General features: G+C 39.0%; 2 protein-coding genes across 2 annotated transcripts; one reads left to right on the plus strand and one right to left on the minus strand.

The window, feature by feature from the left end:
• Window positions 1–15: 15 nt before the first annotated feature.
• Window positions 16–5,560, minus strand: LOC145479893 (transmembrane channel-like protein 7). The gene has a single exon (XM_081458370.1). It carries the CDS (start codon window positions 5,385–5,387, stop codon window positions 3,120–3,122), a length of 2,268 nt encoding a protein of 755 aa, XP_081314496.1. The 5' UTR covers window positions 5,388–5,560; the 3' UTR covers window positions 16–3,119.
• Window positions 5,561–5,734: 174 nt separating this feature from the next.
• Window positions 5,735–17,342, plus strand: LOC145479907 (E3 ubiquitin-protein transferase MAEA-like). The gene is made up of 9 exons (XM_081458383.1): window positions 5,735–6,116; window positions 8,997–9,182; window positions 9,431–9,634; window positions 10,838–10,960; window positions 11,495–11,571; window positions 12,398–12,512; window positions 14,051–14,184; window positions 16,141–16,330; window positions 17,211–17,342. The coding sequence occupies exons 1-9, from the start codon at window positions 5,961–5,963 to the stop codon at window positions 17,310–17,312; spliced, it is 1,287 nt and encodes a 428-aa protein (XP_081314509.1). The 5' UTR covers window positions 5,735–5,960; the 3' UTR covers window positions 17,313–17,342.
• Window positions 17,343–19,435: the final 2,093 nt, after the last annotated feature.

Below are 19,435 nucleotides of genomic sequence, written 5' to 3' on the forward strand. Positions count from 1 at the left end.
AAAGGATTCAAAAAAAAAAAAAAAAAAAAAAAAGAGAGAGAGAGAAAGAAAGAAAGAAAGAAAGAAAGAAAGAAAGAAAGAAAGAAAGAAAGAAAGAAAGAAAGAAAGAAAGAAAAAAAAACCGTGTTAAGAAGTCTAGTTCTAGAACAATCTAGAACCGGAAGTCCTTCAGCCGTGACCAATTTGTATAAGAACATTCCAGAACATTCTAATCCTTATGTCATTACTCAGATTAGAAACTGTGTCAAACTACTTAATTTAGTTCCAAATAGAAGTTTCTAGAACTTTAAACCTCATGTATATTAGAACGAGCGTTTCTTCTGTGAGAGAGATTGATTCAAATTTGAAGAAGCTTAGTGCTGTAAATTCGCGAAGTTATCTTACGGAAATAAATTAGTTTGTTGCTGCTACCGGCGATCCTGAGTTCTGTCTGGAAACAACCCTACTCTACAACGATACTCGTAACAACCCGGATCATTTGTCGGTCGGGGGCTATATAAAAAGACCGTCCTTTACTCGTCAGCCACGCCCTTTACTTTAAGAGCACTGTTAACAATCTGTCTTGAGATAATGGACCAGTCTTGGAATTTATATTAGGACTGCGTGAATAAGAGTTTCTGCTTTCCTACGTATTCCGAAAACTGCCTCGTCACTCTGTTTAGCATTAACGGAGGAGCCGGAATGTCCGTACACATGTGCGAGCCGATGGGAATGCTATTTTGAGACGCTTTTGCTTGTTAAGCTGGTATGATAGATTTGAACCATTTTGGTCTCACATTGTGCACTCGGTCAGGCACAGGAATAATTTTCAGAAGAAATTTATGTATCATTGTTATCAATCAGCTCTGGAGAATTATACGATTTAGTTAATATGGGAAATTTATAAAAACTTTCTCAAATGGTTACGAAAACTTTTCCTGAGATAGAGTTTCAATACTCTGTATCTCATAGGACCAATGAGTTTAGCGAGGGGCTGGTTTACACGAACTTCTCAAGCACAAGCACAATCAGCACACGCAGTCGCAATAATGTGTCGATGATGAGCCTAAATCTTTGCAAACGTTACAAATGATCAGCACATTATTGCGTCGGCCTATTTTGCTCGCGTTTTGCTTGGGTCGTGCCTATAGATGCAGGTCAAGCCTTTCATTATAATTGTAAAATATGGTGACGTGGCATGGACGGATAGTTGCCTGAGAGTTATCCTTTGCTGTACGTGTTTATAAGATTCTCGACGACTAATCCAGTAGTTGAATTAATCGTTAGACAGGTAAAGCAACCGTTTGGTCAACGCGGTTCAGTTTTGTTAGTAGACCATTTTTTTTAGCCATTTGTGGCGGTTAGAAAGCGTGCAAACGTGCTTTAGTACATAAAGTTCGATTCCTGGGCCATATTATTTTGCGAAAACTGAGTTTGTCTTCATGATAATTTAGGAAACCAAAAAAGATTGTCTGCTCAATAGTCTACTGTAGGTGCAAGTGCTGAAACTGAAAAAAAAACAAAAAGGTGCTAAAACTTGTTAAATATGGTCTAGAGTGGAGAGACGAAGCAAGCAGCATCGAGGTGAAAGTTGTCACCAACGTTTATTAAAATAGACCCTTGAAGGGACAACAAGTAAGACTATAAAATGTAAAAAAATTATTGTTCTCGTTCATACAATAATTAAAACAAAACAACAACAACAACAAAAACACAAGGAAGACGGTACAACGGACGGTTTTGCGAAATATCCAATTGTTAAATCATTAGATGACTAGTTGTTAACTGGCACATGTTTTCGTTTTCCGCCACCTGTCAGAGTCGATAAGAACCAAGAGCGAGCTCTGTAAACCTTATACCATAATCCCAACAGGCGTACGGACACCTTCGGACATGGAGTGGGGGAAGGAGGGTTACCTTCTTGCCCGAACACTCTACACAATGCCCGAATGCGCGATTGCTGAAATCGGGATACAAATGCATTCAAATTGCTGGGAAAGCAAAAAAGGTTCGCAATTCTTACGCCTTGAAACCTCTTGGAATGATTTATCCCAGGTACTGTTGCCCGAAGCAGAAGCATTTTGTCCAAAAATTTTCAAAGTTTGCGAGACTGGGAAGTATCCTCCAGCCCGTGCGCCTATCATACCCTACTGACCGATCCATCGATTATCAAAAAAATATATATATATAGTTTTATTGATAACAACTACCCTCTTGGGTTTGAAATTAGCCTGTAATATGAGCATTAGTTGGAAACTTTTGTCAAGAAGCAAGCGAGGGGAACCAACGGGACTGATGAATTCGAAATGACATTAAACACCGTGCCCATGGACAAATGGTCTCATGGTACACAGTACCAGTCCGCCATGCGGAACTGAAAAACCGAGAAGATTATCACGTTTACTTCCTTCGTTTTGTATTTTTTCTGGATGTAGCTTGCAATAACACTTAATGGATGTTGTCTTACGGGACTATCTACTGCAAAGGCCTAGTAGTGAATTGATGTCAATCAATCAGTCAATCAATCAATCAATTAATCAACCCGTCAATTTATTTACCCAAGCACATTTTCTACGCGCTAAGAAATGCGTTCAAAAAGCGCACTAGCATCTAAAGAATACCAAGATTAACGATAAAAACTCACAGGCAAAGTGTGGGTGAGCTATCTTGGACACAGCAATATTGACCGGATTGTGCAGGATTAGTGTTTTACCAAGGCGTCTCGATCGATCGCTAACACGACGTTAAGCCACGGGATCGCGTGTATCGTGGTCGCATCCTAGTTCAGCAATACTAATAAGAAACAAGATACCGAAGCAGAGTCAATGTTTCTAACAATCACAACTTTCGACGCTATCACAGCGTCTTTCTCGAGTAAATATGGCGGGAATCTATTTGTCACGTGAACTTGGGTGGACTAAGTCACGTGCCGAAACATCCCTGTATTCACATCCACGGTCTCGACTAAGCGTTGGGGACGCTAAAAAAACGTTGACTTTGCTTTGGTATCTCTTGTCTTATTATGTCTACTACAGAGTCGGGAAACAATATCTTTACTCGATTTGATAATACTGTTGAGTGTACCCGATTCACATTGAAAAAGTCGCTCTGTTTACAAACCTAGTGCAATAAAACAATTATTAAGCGGACAGAGATAGCAGCAAAATGTCTTCTTCATTATATCTTTCAGTTTTCTGCGGCTCAATTTTCTCCTCACGATGGAATACCAGCTGCGAGAGAAGCACCTTTTTGTATTTTCCCTCGAAAATAAGGTGCTCCTTCAGCGTGTTAATTACGCGGCGATGCTCGCGCGTCATAGAACGGTAATAATACATCAAACTAAACACCAAGATCATTGCGGGAAGGAGGAACGCCGCTGTACGCATGAACTGCAACACCGCGTGTATCCACGTGGGCCAAGTGGAAACGACCAAGGATAATTCGTCGATGATGAATTTACTCGCGCTGCACTCCGTGTTTTTGAACGGACCGCAATACGATGTGGGTACTCTGGTCACGCCCCAGCCGACAAGACCGATGCACATGAAAAACGTGACTAGCAAGAGAAGCGTGAAAATGGAGTTGAGCTTTGCGCCTTGGAAAGGTTTGTCTGGAAGACGGTTGTTGTGGAACAGGCTCAGTTTTTTGATGTAGAAGAACACGATCAGTTTCAGGACGCCAATAGCTGGGAGGATGGGGCTGAAAAACGCACCGATGAGAATCAAGCACTGCCCGTAAGCGAGGTCGATGACATTGCGGGAAATGTCAAACTGCGTCATGCCAATTCGTTTGCAACAACTGCAGTGTTTGTAAAGAAGCTTTCTGAGCGTTTCCAAACCAAGGGTGATTAGAAGCACCACGAAGAAATCCACCCACACTAACATGTACATCTGCGCCGCAATTTCGTTTTCCCAGCACAGTTCGCAGTGAGCCGACAACGGCGACGATTCATCCTGAATCCGATCGTCGAGGTCTTTGTACAGGAGAATCATCAGCATTGCTATGGAAGGTAACTTGACAAAGATTCGCCGCAAAAGGTTGAGACCCAGCTCAAACTTGGGACTCCAGTCTTCGAAGACGGACAAGAACTCGAACAACGGAGGCAGAACGAGATTTGGGATTGTGACTGCGAGAGACAGTGAAGACCTTATCAGCATCTGCTCAAACTGGTTTCGTCCTTGTTCGGTAACTTTATTGCCAATAATGACGCCGAAAACAAGGACAAACGACACATACCAAAGTGCTGGCACTATGAACAGATTGATGGCGATACGCGTGCCATAGAGAACCGCTTTCTGTTTCTTTGTCCTGTTTTGAATGCGTCTTAATCTAGCTTCCTCTTCCAGTTCGAAGCGAATATCTTGCGCGATAATTTGGTTCTTGTGTAACGCAGCGCTGCGATCGCAAATGCAGTAGTCCCAAGCGGAAAAGATCCGATTGCAGAAAGAATTGAATACTCCCTCACTATCGATGTATCCCTGTCTAAAACCGCTAGAGGCACTTCGTATCATTGCCAGGAGACAGAAGAGGAGATAAGCTCCGCCTGTTAACAGGTAAGCTAAAGGTAAGAGGTATCTTACGCCCTCCTGAGATATGATCACGTCCGAGGGGTAGCTGCTGTAGAACATAATCGTGTTACTGATCCAACCCTGGCCGGTAAAGAAGTTCAGCACTATTGTAAGAACACCTTTGTCTGTCTCGTTGGCATCGATGTAAGCAAAATCATACTTACAGCTTGTTGCGTTACTTGTGTGGTTTGCTTGACCGTCCGTGACGCCCTGGCGCGTGTCTGCACAGATAACCAGCGTTGGTAAGGAAACAAAGCCGAACTCGATTAGAAACACAAATAAATTGAGAAGCATGAGCCAGCGAAGGAAGACGAAATACGAGACAACGCCGCTTCCAAACTGCCCCTCGATGTCTTTGAGGTGCCTACGCCATGGCTCAAGCGAATAAAGCCATTCCTTGACAGTGCCTGTGATGCGCCTCCATCCCATTACCACCCTCATTCGGAAAACTTCCCATTTTGAAACTCTGCGCGGGGCTCTTGCTCGTAGGGAATCTTTAAACCGGCGCCTGAGAGACATCGGCAGGGGAACAGCTTTAAAATTCACCGTCTCTAGAACTTCCCCGGACAGAGAGAGTCCCGAATCGGTCGTGTCGCTTCCCCACTCCGCAGTCAATGTTCCGGGCTCATCTCTTTTCACTCTTCTCAAAGCTCCCGAGCATTTAACTGTATTTCCAACGCTTTTCCGTCGAACGATAGCCTGATTCCTCATCACTGTAGATGCGGAATGTCGTGCAAGTCGGCTTGGAAGTTCTTGCATGTACAATCTCGTTTCAGTCATGTCTTTCCTTTCAAGATCTTCGTGAACTAGTGGACGCATCTCGAGAGATACTGCTTCCATTGTTGGCCAGAATGTATTTAAAGCGTAGTTGCTTCAGCGCTACGTACGAACGTCTCGCCCAAAATTTTATTCCCAAAACTGTCGGCTCACTGTTCCGACCGGTTCTTGAGGAATGTCATCGGACACCAAATAAACATTCTTACGTAAATCGGCGGTTGTGTGACTGGTTTGAGTAAACTGGGTATAGACTCTCCATATAACTTGCCTTTTTGTATGCGTCGCAAAATTCGGGAAGCTCTTTTATTACAAAGTTTAACGAATAAAGACAACAAAGATTACAATCATATTTTTTGGGCTCTCTTGTGAAAAAAGGAAGACAAAGAAGAACAACACCAACATAGCAGACGTTGAATTAAATACACACGCAAAGAAAACTGCACATAAAAACATATTACAAAATAGGAAAACTGAAAAGAGAGAGTTTTTATTTTCCAGTTCAAGTAGCTTTTTCCTCTACGCAGACGTATTTCCGGCTGTCGCTTGTCAGCCGGAAATACGTCTGCGTTCGCAGGCTACCCTTGCCTCCCGTCCCGCGTTAATTTTTATCGAGGTTTGTCCGAGGAGGGACTAGTAATGATGTGCACGAACATAAGTTTTCACAAGATACCGCTGAGCGATATTTTTTTCAACCAAACGGTCCAGTTGTTGAAACAAAATTTCGCGTTGTTTGAGCGCGTTTACCTTGTAAATATGGCCGATATAAAGGCGCTAGAGTATTCTACCATGAAGGTAAGTAAACTGCAGTAATATTTCAGCTAATAAAAGAATAAGTTGTGCCGGATTTCAGTCGAGCGACATGTACATGTTGGATGCCAGGACGATATGCAAAATGTCGGTGTGGAAGACCTCACCTCAAGTGTTTAACGCATATCGGTTGTAAGCGTTAAGTTTAAGTTTGTGTTTAACACCTTCTGAACACAAATCTGCTACTTCCTTTTTTAAAATATCCTACCTTGAAGGCGTTTTAATCGTACGCCCGCTAAACTGTATTCAGTCATTTATTGAAAGTCCTCCCTCTAGAGGCATAATTATAAATAACATTGAAGGAGCTATAAATACATGCAATAACACTTGCATTTTCTGACGTCAGGATACACATCCTTCATTTTGAAGTGTTCTTACTTTTTTATGTACATGCCTGTAGCCTATCTTTGACCAGTTGATATAAGAGATGTTACTGAAAAATGCAGAAAATATGTTAAATGTGTACACATGAAATTGAGGTGGGGAGCAATTACAACATTCTATTTCATGTAAACTTCTAAGGCAGACTCTGACTTGGTTTATACTTGTTATATCAAAGATGTCACACAGCCACAGGTTTCAAGTTAGGGCAATACAGTCTTACATTATATTTAATGAGGGGGACAAGGGGCTTTGCTGTGTTGATTACTTCCTGATGCGTTGATGCAGTGATAAAATGGCATCTTGTGTTGTTGCGGTGGTCTCAAGCCCTACTGTGTGCTATGTTTGTGTTTATCACCCTACGGTGTACAGTAAAATGAAATTATCTGCGGTGCTGTGGTTTCTTGTTTGACCTTTCTCAGACCAAAGTTCAAAGAAACTGAACTAAGTAGTTTATTTCTGTGAAAATGCTAGTTTGTGTCAGGATCAGACACGTACATGTATCTTGCTGGAAACGTTTTGTTATTAGTTTGGAGTAATAGCTTTTCAGGTCAACTTCTCAGTCATGTTCTTGGAACTTCATAAAACAAAATGTACATGTACCTGTTGTTAGTACAAGAAAAGATTTACAATGTACAGGCATCAGCAGTATCATCACGAAGGCAATGACAAGCGTTATGATGTGTTTATTTTTTGGGAAATTGTTGAGGTATGAAAGTATTACGTTAAGTGTATGCGTTCAAATCATGGGGCTAAAAATAATTTATACACTGGGGTGACAGGATTTGCTTGTCTTTACTCGCGGTGATGTAGTGTTTGTTAATGATTATTATGATTATGATTATTATTATTATTATTATTATTATTATTATTATTATTATTATTATTATCATTATTTTTTATTTTTTATTTTGTTTATTTTTTTATTTTTTTGGGATGTTGCTTTGTTCAGTCCCCACCCCCTTGCCCCCCTCTTTAAAAAGTACACTGATTATACAAGATTCTAGTGTGAAGTACTCTTTCACAGCCATTGATTGTTCACTATGCAATGCTTCTTCCTACTAATTGCTGATTAAGCCCAAACCACATTCCTTGGTACAGTTTAGCCAACAACTACCTAAATATATTCTTAAGCAAGTCACACCAATATTTCTTGACTACACCTCCATGTAGCAAAAGTGGTGTCTCTTTTGTGGCCTGAGCATCAGGAATGTCAAACTGATCTTAAAGATGTTGCCTTTTAAATTGGAAACATCCCACAAATGGAAATAAAACAGTATTTTGCCCTATTTAAAAACATCTGTTTGAAAAATTTCTCCCAAAAATTATTTTTTGTAAAAGAAATAGAAAACATGTACCGTGTTTCTATCGAGTTTTAGTATAGATCTACTAGCATTCTATCACAAATGCTGTTCTCTGATTGGCTACACCACTCACTATCTATTCTGTGATAGATAGTGAGTAACGTAGCAGTGTGCCCTTGTTAACAAAATGAAGGCCACTTCTTGGTGTTTTCAAAGTTTTTGTGAAACGGAATTAGATTAAGTTTTGAACGACTAGTAGATTTATACTAGAACAATTAGATTATTCGCTCTTGATTTCTATCCCTGATAGTTGACTTGGGCTGCAGCCTCGTCAACTATCATGCGATAGAAATCTTGAGCTCATAATCTAATATTATTGTTTAATAGAAACACAAGTGGAAGTTTGGGAGAACTAGAAATGCTGTGGCAACATGACCTGCAGGCGAGTGTTTCCACAGCTTTTTTGAGTTCTTCCAAACTTTCATGAGTGTTTCTACAGTGTGTGTGTATAACTAGATAGAAACACAGAGAGTTATAGAAACACAGAGAACATGTTTTCTATTTCTTTCAGAAAACACTGCAGCAAAAAAAGTAAAACAACTTGTTAACTTTGATTATCAAAATGTAAATTCTCTTTGCTTGCGCCATCATTACATCAACAGCTCATGCTAGTTCTGTGTTTCTATCGAGTCATAGAAACATGATTTCTAACCAATCAGCACGGATATTTTGTTAGGGCTGTTTTCTAAAAGATAGTACAACAGGTTCCCAAGAGTTAGGATTGAATTGAGTCAGTTTGTTATTTTCATTTTTAACTGCACGTACGTACATTGTACAGTACTTTGAACGAGCATTTAGCTCACTAGTGGTAAACGATACATGTACGGTGGCTAAATGATTGATTGATTGTTTGATCGTTCTAGCTATTAAGGCAAACAGCAACTGTTAACTTTTTTGGTGAAAATGGTTGTGCTCAAATAAAAGGCAAGGAACTCAGTTCAGGTTTAAGAAGCCATTGGTGGGCAGAAGCACTGGGATATGATTCAAGTGACCACTGCGAAGGACAGACAAACTGCCAAGGTTCCTCCTTACAATCTGAGTCAAAATATTCAAAGATTGTAACTTATGTAAAGATAATTATGAGGTGAAATTGCATGATTATTAATTTTACTAAATACAGGTTCCTTATGAGATGCTCAACAAAAAGTTCCGAGCAGCCCAGAAAGTGATTGACAGGGAAGTGTCGCTTGTTGTAAGTGCAACAAATGATTTAACCAGCAGCCTTGGCAGTGTACCTGTTAAAGTGGGAGAGATCACTGGCTTCTTGGATGGTGTAGTGCAAAAATTGCAATCATTAAAAAGAAAGGTGAATATACATGTATTTTTAATTTGTAACAGTACATGTACTTGTACATTGTATCAAGAAAATTTTTAAACTTGTGCTCTATTAAATTGCTACTACCATTATTTTAAATGTATTTTTGAGTTACTACAAAACAACAAGGAATCCTGGAGAACATTTCATAATGCATGAAATAGTTCAGAATTATCTGAAAAATCAATTGGCATGTAATTAATTAATTATCTTAAAGTGGTCTGTTCACACCTTTTCAGTCAGAAGAATGCCTTTCCCAAGAAGAAGTTTGCTTAAGACACTGTCGTGCACGTCTTGACCACATTAAAGAACATGCAGATGAACGGAAGAGTGCTGTTGTCTTGTGGAAAAAGAAACGGTTGGATCGAATGCTAGTGGATCATTGTCTTAGATCTGGGTTCTATGAAACTGCCATGAAACTCGCGAAGGATTCTCAGATAGAGGTGGGTTTTCGACTTTGGAGTTTATTTCATGGGCATGCATTTGAGGCCAATGGTCCATCAGGCTGACACTTATTTCAGGTTGCAATAGTATGAAGCATCTACTGAAGGAGTAAGGTAAAGGTAAAGTCTGCATGCGAGCCAAGTGGCCCATCAGGCCGGAGCTTATCCCGGTTTCTGTAGCATGAAGCGACTAGGAGTATTTCTACTCCCCCCTGGATGGGATGCTAGTCCATCGCAGGGTTACCCCCAGCATTAAGTTCGCCGGTACCCATTTATACACCTGGGTGGAGACAGGCACTGTGAGAGTAAAGCGTCTTGCCCAAGAACACAACACAATGTCCCCGGCCAGGGCTCAAACCCAGACCGCTCGATCCGGAGACGAACGCACTAACCATGAGGCCACCGCGCCTCCCCTCTACTGAAGGAGTATTGGTACTAAAACAGGCACCCGCATAAGTGCCACCCCCAAATAAGCACCATACTTTGAAGCAAAAACACTTTGAAGCTACCCAACTGCAGATTAATTTGGATCTGGAAATTGTTACGGCACATTGTCGTCAGACTTCTTACACTTTTGTAACTGTTTTTAAACAAAACCAAAATGGGAGATTGCTAAATACATGTAGCACTGTTTTGCAATTGCATGTACATGTATTTCCTTTTTTTTGGGTAAATTTTACTTATTTATAAACATGATACCCAATTAAGCACTGGGCACCCTCAAATAAGTGCCACATCAACAAGATGAAATATAAGTAAATACAGCACATTTATCTGCATTGTATTTCCACTCTCCCCTGAATGGGAGGGGATACCCAGTGTAGGATTACCCTGTAATTTCAAACGGTCATAAAAACAGCAGACTAACAGCAATTTTTAGAAAGGAAACAACGTTGGTTCCCAGTGTATTCCAATATTCAAATTGTTAGCGTAAATTTTATGGTGTAATGCTATAACGTAATAATGTATACAGTGAAAATTCAAATGTGCAACTGTCAAACATTTGCCACTGAAGATGACATGGGAATGTCGAAACATGTTTTGTAAAATGAAAAATGTTGTTTCCTTTTTGAAAACCCTGTAGTCTGTTAGCCATTCTTACGCATGTAGTGTCAAATGCTCTACATAATGAATTAATTGGTCAGAGGAAAGTTTCTTTTCAGTTTATAGCGTGACTGAGTGTATTATTTTCTTTCTATCTAGGATCATGTGGATATTGAATTGTTCTTGGTGTCAAGAAAGGTTGAAGAGTCCTTATTAAGGAGAGAGATAGGACCTTGCTTAGCCTGGTGTTATGAAAACAAGTCCAAGCTTAGAAAAATCAAGGTGTGCTGCACACTGTATGCTTGATTAATAATTATTATAATTATATTAATAATGTACTGTATTTATAAACATACATTTTCCTGACATACGTGTATGAGGCTTTCAGACCTTACCCTGTTGTCCTGGAGTATGGTTTCTCTACTACTGTAGATATTCTTATTTTCAGTTATATGTATTTGGTCCCCATTATCCACCCAACTGTACAGTCTGTACCTAGATAGATTTTCTTAAAACATGCAGTAGCATGGCTGGATTAAGGCCCAACCAAATAAAGAGAGCTGTTCAATGTATTGTGAACAATTTTTTTCTTTCATTTTTTTATGAAGTTTGTTGACGAAGGAGCTTGAAATGTACATTGTACTGTACATAGATATACACATTTTGTAGCCAGTCAAGTTTCAAATTTTGACCTGTATTCTAACATCCACATGTACATGACATGTGCATTTATATACATGTATATTATTAAAGACTAGAAAGTGCAAAGCCATTTTTCAATAAAATGAAGTTTTTCATGCCATGTTTTCTGTCCAGAGTAACCTTGAATTCAATGTGAGAATGCAGGAGTTTGTTGAGCTTGTGAGAAGAGGTGAAAAAATGGAAGCAGTTAGGTAAGTTTGTATCCGGGGAGGAGAAAAAAACATAGAAACAAAATTTGAATCTATCCGGCTTTGTACTACAACTGCTATTTTTAATTTATTTAGCAACTGTATTGTTCATAGTTCTATTCCCATTCATAGGCACTAATGGACTGTTTTTTAAATGTATTTCATCTACAGTCTCTTAGCATAATTAGGGCCCGAAATCTTATACAGTCACTATCATTCTTCTCATGCATGTGCTAGGAAATGTAGTGACAGTGGCCCTTCAAAATAGTGTACTTTTTGTACTTTGTATACATGTACGTATATTTTTAAACTTTAGCATTTGATTGTTTTTTTTTGGGGGATCTTACATCTGTAGAACTTTGCATGTCATCAGCAGTGAAGTTATCTGTAGTCAATGTCTTTCATTCATTTCAGTTATTAAACATCTAGTAAGGAAGACTGCATTTGAGTCAAGAGTCCAAAGTTACATATTATGACTAGCACTGATTGTTTTTTGGGATCTTACATCTGTAGAACTTTGCATGTCATCAGCAGTGAGCAGTGAAGTTATCTGTAGTCAATGTCTTTCATTCATTTCAATTATTGAACATCCAGTAAGGAAGACTGCATTTGAGTCAAGAGTCCCAAGTTACATCTTATGGCTAGCACTGAAGGTGGAAGGGGGCGGGGGTGCAGTAATGAACTAACAACCCCTCCAGGAAACATTCTTTCTGATAAGCTTCTGTACCAGTACTTAGGATAGTAGTCAGGACACTACATCAGTAAATTATATACATGCATTGTAGCTAGCTGTACAAAATGTTCAATTTCGTATTGTGTCCCATTTTAGGTATGCCAGGAAACACTTCCCCCCTGCTAATGTTGATGGTACCATGACCAAAGAAATCCAAAGGGCCATGGCTTTACTGGCTTTTAAGCCCGAGACCAGCTGCTCTCCTTACAGGGTAGGTATCAGACCTTTCACGTGGTTACAGTGTAGATACACAGGTCTATGAAATTTGTTTAATTTATACAATTTACAAAAGTAGCTCATAAAAACAGTCATTCCTCGCTGTTCAGTCAAAGTTCTGGATTGAGTGTTGATACTCTATTTGCAAGAGTTTTGACCACAAAATTTCTTTAAGGAATTAAGGAATTAAGTTTTAAATTAATAGAAACATGGTTGTCATAATGTACTTTGTGTAAGACATCTGAACCAGACTCCACTGACCTACAATGTACTTAAACTGCCAATATTCTTGCTACAATGTACCCTTCCTTTAGCTCGAGAATTGTTGGTAATGGTTTTAAACTGCTAGTCCGTCATCTTTCTATTTAACAATTATGAACTTGAGATTTCTTTGATAGTGGATAGTCATCTATCACGCATAGAAATTGAGAGTGAGTAATCTGATTGTTTTAGAATAAATCTACCAGTCGTTTGAAACCTTGTCATCCTCTTCACAGACACTTTGAAGATGTACATGTAAAGAAGCAGCCTCCAGTTTGTTAACAAATGCACACTGCTAGGCTACTAACTTTCTGCCGCTCAGTAGAGAGTAAATAGCATATCCAATCAGAGAATGGCATTTGTGATACATGTAGAATGCGAGTAGATTTATACTGACTAATAATTATTAGAGAACTTGTTCATAATAATTTTATTATGACTTAATATTTAGCTCTTATTAACCGAGCTGGAGGTTTGTATGGGAGAATCTTGACCGAGGTCGTGAGTACAGACCGAACGCAGTGAGGTATGTACTCACGACCGAGGTCAAGATTCTCCCATATAGACCGACTTAGCTTGGTTAATGAGATGTTTATTTTATGGCAAAGAAGAGAACTTTTATTCGTTTAATGTAATTGGTTTGCTGACATTTTGCTTGCGAACAGTGATGAGCTTAACTTAAACCTGCCGAAATTTGCTTGTCCTCCTTACTTTATTTTTTGTCATCAGGCTTTTTGGCACTTCCATAAATGATTGAGAAGAAAATAAAAGAATATGGTGAACATTTTTGTATTTTAGTTTGCTACTTTTTCAACGCAAAATGAAACCGGTCTAGTTGCCGGCCTAGATGGAAAAATCTACACCGCGGTCAATATCGATTTCAGCCAATCAAATTCGTGAATTCGGTAGTTCCCAGTCCTTGTGAGACACAGCCATATAAAAAGGGTCAATAATAATAAAACTACATGTCAGTTTTATAAACTTGTTTATTATGATTCAGTGTTCATGCAGTTACATCTTATAACTTATGTGTACATTATACAAGCTATGAAAAATATGCTCTTCCAACTGTGAGGAAATGCTTTGGCTCAAATTTCAAATCCCAAGTCACACAATTTTGACATGCATGAGAGATGCGCACATGTATTGTTAGTTGGTTACCAAACAAGATATTTTTTGTTTTGTCAGGCTTGTGTTTCCAACAAGCTGAAAAGAAAATAGTTCTTAATGTTAAGGAGTGCATAGAGATAACCTTTTGTACTTTTACCACAGGAGCTGTTTGATTTGGAGAGGTGGGGCCAGCTGGTCATGCAGTTTAGAAGGGAGAATTTTCAGCTTCATCAACTTAATGATCAGTCAGCATTGGCTGTTACACTCCAAGCAGGACTGTCAGCTCTCAAAACACCATATCCTTTTGTCATGAAATAAGTCCAGTATTAGAGACAGGGTGTACACCACTGTATGTTCACGGGAAACAAGGTTTGCATAGTTCTGGAGACTAGTACTGGAAACTATGCATTAAATAGTGATGATGGTAATAATAATAATAATAATAATAATAATAATAATAATAATAATAATTGCGTTCGATGAAGTGGAACGCAAACCTAATTTTGACCTGTGGCTTTTCAGAGTTGGTTGCCCTGTGCACGGTTCTAGGCTGAAAAAAGCCACATTCCTGCAAGGACACCAAAATGGCCACCCCACTTGAGTTTTGCAGGGGCATGTCACGGCCAGTAAACTGGTACCGTTTAATGCTAAGACATGTGATAAGACATCTGACGAACATGTGAGTATGTGAGCAGGCCATCTGAGCTCGTCTTTCCGATGGATCCTTTTTTGACTTCTTTCTGTTCAGTCGCCGTACGCCTCGCTATTATGTGCTCTCAGCGTTAGATTTTGGCGAATTCAAACGCTTCGACGGCAGCATTTATCGCAATCTGAGGGAATTGTCCTTGTTTATTACACGACTTGGCTTTGGGATGACGACCGTGGGAACAGCTACATTTTGATTGCATTTGTTGATTAGTTCCAGTCGCGACAGATAGCTCAGTCTTTATCCGGTCGAAATTTTATTGTTTGGAATCGGTGGAAAAGTACTCTGAAGGCAAGATCCATAAGACTACTTTATTCATCAGGGGAAATACTCAAATTAGTCGCGAAAAGAGCACGCGACTGCAAATGCTAGCTTAGAATAATGTACGTAATTTAAATATTCTATGAAACTTGAGAGACTACAGAAACTGACAGCGTCACGCAACGTATCAACAAATCGTGACCTCTTCAATAGCATGGACTTTGACACTATGCATATCTGACTGTAAAACCTCGGCTGCTGCTGAAAAATGTTGATTTTAGCAGTAGACAAAGGTTGAAAGTCAGCTAGTGAAATCATTTATTTACGATATATAATTATATATTAAAGTGAGAGCGTCGAACGCACTCATAATCTCTGATTACTACTAGTAATAATAATAATAGTAATAATAATACAGCACAAAACTATTTACAATAACAATTGTATTAAAATCGTTAAAAAAGAAAGCAACATGTAGTTTACATAATGATAAGGATAATGATAATAACTAATATATATATATTAGTCTGCAGTTAGATAAAGCTCGCAGGCATACAAAGCTCTGCCTTCATGTCCAGTTTGAGCACTCTACTGGGATGAGTCGTTACTGTTGCAATTACGCATGCTCACTAGCTCGCTAGTTTGAGCACTCTGGTAATGGCTTAGATACTACCACATGTGTAGTGTTTGGGGCGGCTTTTTAAGCTTAGCCTCCATCCCAGTCTTCAGCACTGCACTGATGAGGCCCAGAAGGCCGAAACAGTACTGTCTGCAGTTATATATTATGGACATACCTAATATAACCCAACAAATACTTAACTAATAAAATATGATTATTAATATCAGATGACATTGTTCATGGTTTTGTTAAAATTTGTAGTATCAGTTCCTTTGAATAAAGTCGCTCTACTTAGTCAAACTTAGATGGTTAGATGATGATAATAATAATGATAATGATAACAAGAATAATTATATTTATAATAGAGTTTTATCCACAGCTCCTACACAGCAATTACAATAACTTGTTTCTTATCCAGTTATAGATCGCAAAAGGAGTGCTGAGCAATTTTGCTGTATCAGCATACATAAAATATGCGGTTATTGGAGGACACTTATTAAGAACTACTAACAGTAAATAAAACACTTGCCTATGGATTGTGTTTCCTAAATTTATCTTGCCTTTTTGAATGCCTGTTGTGTTTTTGTGAAAGTAAAATGCAGGGCTTGGCCATTATTTGAGGAAAAAGGAAAACCTTATACATGTACAATTCTTAACTGTTGACAATCATTGCTACCAAGCAGGGCACAAGAGTTCCGAGTGTCCTGTATGCAGCCACCCGCTGAACATTTTAGGTCGCCCTCTGCCCTATGCACACTGTGCGCAATCCAGACTGGTCTGTCCTATGTCAGGACATATCATGAATGAGAACAACCCTCCTATGGTGTTACCTAACGGATACGTATATGGAGAAAATGTGAGTACAGTGGAACCCCGTTAATACGGTCACCAGCGGACCACAAAAATCTGGCCGTATTAACGGGGTGGCCGTATTAAAGGGGTTCTTGAAATAAGAATATGACTGAGTGAGCTTTTGTTCAGGCCTGAATAAAGTGGCCGTAATAAAGAGGTGGCCTTATTAACCGGGTGGTCGTAAGTCAGGTTCTACTGTATAGAGACAAATTCACCAATTGAAGCCTTTTCTTTTCATTCATAACTGCTGGCTTGTACACGTCGTGAAAGGTAATTAAAAATTGGCCAAATTCACGAAAAGTTCTTAACAAGAAAAATTTTAAAAGTTGAAAAAATCTGAGTAATTTTATTTTCACAAACATGCTATGAATTTATTGAAAACTCCTTGAACGCTCAAGACTACCTAAAAAAAAAGAAAGAAATATTTTGCCATCAGAAGATGGTGGGGACAGCAGTGGACACAGTTATTTCCTGTGGCTGAGAAAAAAAAATTAAGTCATTAGCAACCACAGTACCTTAGTAATTTTGCTCAATAGGAATTTGAGGATGATTTTCATGTCCCCCTAACCTTACCTAGACAAAGTATTTTAGATGTGATCTTGAGGAAAACAATTCCTCAAATTTTGTTTAACTGTGCTAGAGCAGTCCCTGAATGAAATGAAATGTGATCTTGAGGAAAGCAATCCCATAAGTATTGCGGAATTGTGTTCTAAACGGCCTGGGTAGAAAGAGGCTTGGACTAGGGTCTAAATTGTGAACTGTGCATTGTAAGATTCAGATTTACAAAGTCCTTTACAAAGAGAGTCGTCTCTCTACCTCTTTGTCAACCAGGATGTTTTTGTGCTATTATGTTGACCTCTGTTTTTGTTTATTTTCTATTTCAGGCGTTACGTGGTATGGCGAGTGAAAATGATGGCCATGTCACGTGCCCTAAGACTAAGGAGACTTTCCGCGTTGATCAAGCGGACAAAGTGTACGTCATGTAGGGATAAAGGAAGGATCCACTCCTGTCTTGGCTGAGGTACCTGCAGTGCCTCCAAATTGCAACTAAGTGATGTTGTTAACTTTGTTGTCTTGTGGATGGCTGGACTGCAACACTGAGAATAATTCAGCCTACATGTAGCCATCAAAATGAGGTTTAAGAGCTTTAAACAACCAAGCAAAAACATCTGGCAAACAATTACCTGTATTTCTGGTTGTACTTGTGAAAGTAGCCAGAGAGTTTCCATTTTTGAAAAATTGTTGTGTTGGCTTGCCGTGTCGCTTGGCAACCATCCCAGTGCGAAACCATGAGCACAGTCTGTTGCCCAAGACAAGTTATCTGTGAATTCTTAAAGAATTGGTTCGTGCTTAGCGTACGTATATCGAGTTACGGATGTACGTGGGTAGTTTGGAGAGCATGAAAGAAGCGTAAGAGTTGCTTGAGGCGATAGCCGAGTGCAACTCTAGCTTCTCGAGTGGTCCGGCACCAAACTTCCCAAGTTCATCCATAACTCGATATACGCACAGCTAAAAGCATGAACCAATTCTCTTATAACATGGCGACAACAACTTGGGCGCTAGAACATTTTCTGTTTGTGATTGACTACAAAATTCTCACAATGCTCGGTGAAGGAAGACAAAGGTCATTAGGATCCTAACACGCCACAATCAGTTGAGCAACGGTTCAACGAAAACGCTTCACCTGGTTTCTAAAATTGTCAACGAAAAATTCGCTTCTTCAAATAATTCTAATGAAAACGTAGGCAAACAAAGTCAAAATTCTTAATGAAAATGTAGACAGACAAAGTCAAAATACTCAGGTTTAAGTAAACATCTTAGCTTGCCGAAAAGTTAAAGGCTCAAAGTAGAGGTTGGATTGTTCATAATAATCTTCACTTTGCCGAAACTTCAACAAAAGGAAGTTGCACTAAACTCGACGTAAATTTTGTAGCTAAATTGAAACTGTACACGTCAACTTATATACTCACGGCCGTGCGTACATAGAGATTTCGTTCATGAGATCTCAATAAGAATTAGATAGGACTAGCGCGTGTGCTATCTTATATTATATAATAATTAAATGAATGCGCGCGCTATGATTGGTCAATCATCTATGGCCGTTTATTGTGCCAGTAAACTCATGGAAATTTCGCGTGTCTTCTGAATTATTATATAAAAGTAAACTGACCACAAGTTTTTAAGGTTTAGAGGCATGATAAACCATAAAAACTTGTGGTCTATTGCTTAAATAATAGTTATTTCCCAGAACACATGAAGTGAAAGACTTAGTTACGTGCTTCTGTTAACTCGAGAATATCCATTCTTGAAATACTGGGATTCCCAGAAGTAGAGTGGCCTTCTTGATAATTAAATACCCCGGTTTGAAGAAGACTGACATTGTGTGCGCAAGGTCTCGAACGTCTTGCCACTTTCTTTATTTTCATTAATGTGATTGTTAAAATTGTACAGAATAGATTTTGGTGCGAGGGTTGCAAATACAGTATGTCTTTTACATTTATATACAGTTATTACATCAACACAGGGTATTTCTTTTTTTGGTTGGAGGATTTGTCTTTGTTTTTGTTGAGAGAGAGTTGAGGGGGGGGGGGGGGGTGCAACTGAGGTACTTTCTTTGTATTTTGGTTCTCTCTCTGATCCGCCTTGTTCCGAGGTTTTTATTCCAAATTCTGTAGTAATATTTTGCTTCCTCCCTCATAAACCAGTAATCTCGACACACGGACACTCTGTAACGAGTTCATTAGAGTTTTTCTTTATCAAGAAATTACATATTTTTTTTTTTTCGTTTTCTTTACAATTAGTTTTTTTTTTTTTATATAAAAGTGTGTTATGTCCAATAAAGGACAAAAGCTTATGGCCCTTAACTGATACATCTGCGGAAATTCACTGACCATTACAAATTTAATTATCTCGTATTCAATGTGCAGAGTTAAATGTGATACGGTCTGTTATTTACCTTCAATTAAACTGCATTTACACGATTTGACAGTTCCAAATATCGCATATGTACATGAACAAGGTGTGAAAAGCCATTTAAAAGTAAAGGCTAGAAAAACTTTCTTTCTTTCCGTTTGCAGTGTTCAATAACAGAGAGAGAGAGAGAGCTAAA

Source organism: Orbicella franksi, chromosome 2 (genome assembly GCF_964199315.1).
Source record: "Orbicella franksi chromosome 2, jaOrbFran1.1, whole genome shotgun sequence".
NCBI classification, from domain to species: Eukaryota; Metazoa; Cnidaria; class Anthozoa; order Scleractinia; family Merulinidae; genus Orbicella; species Orbicella franksi.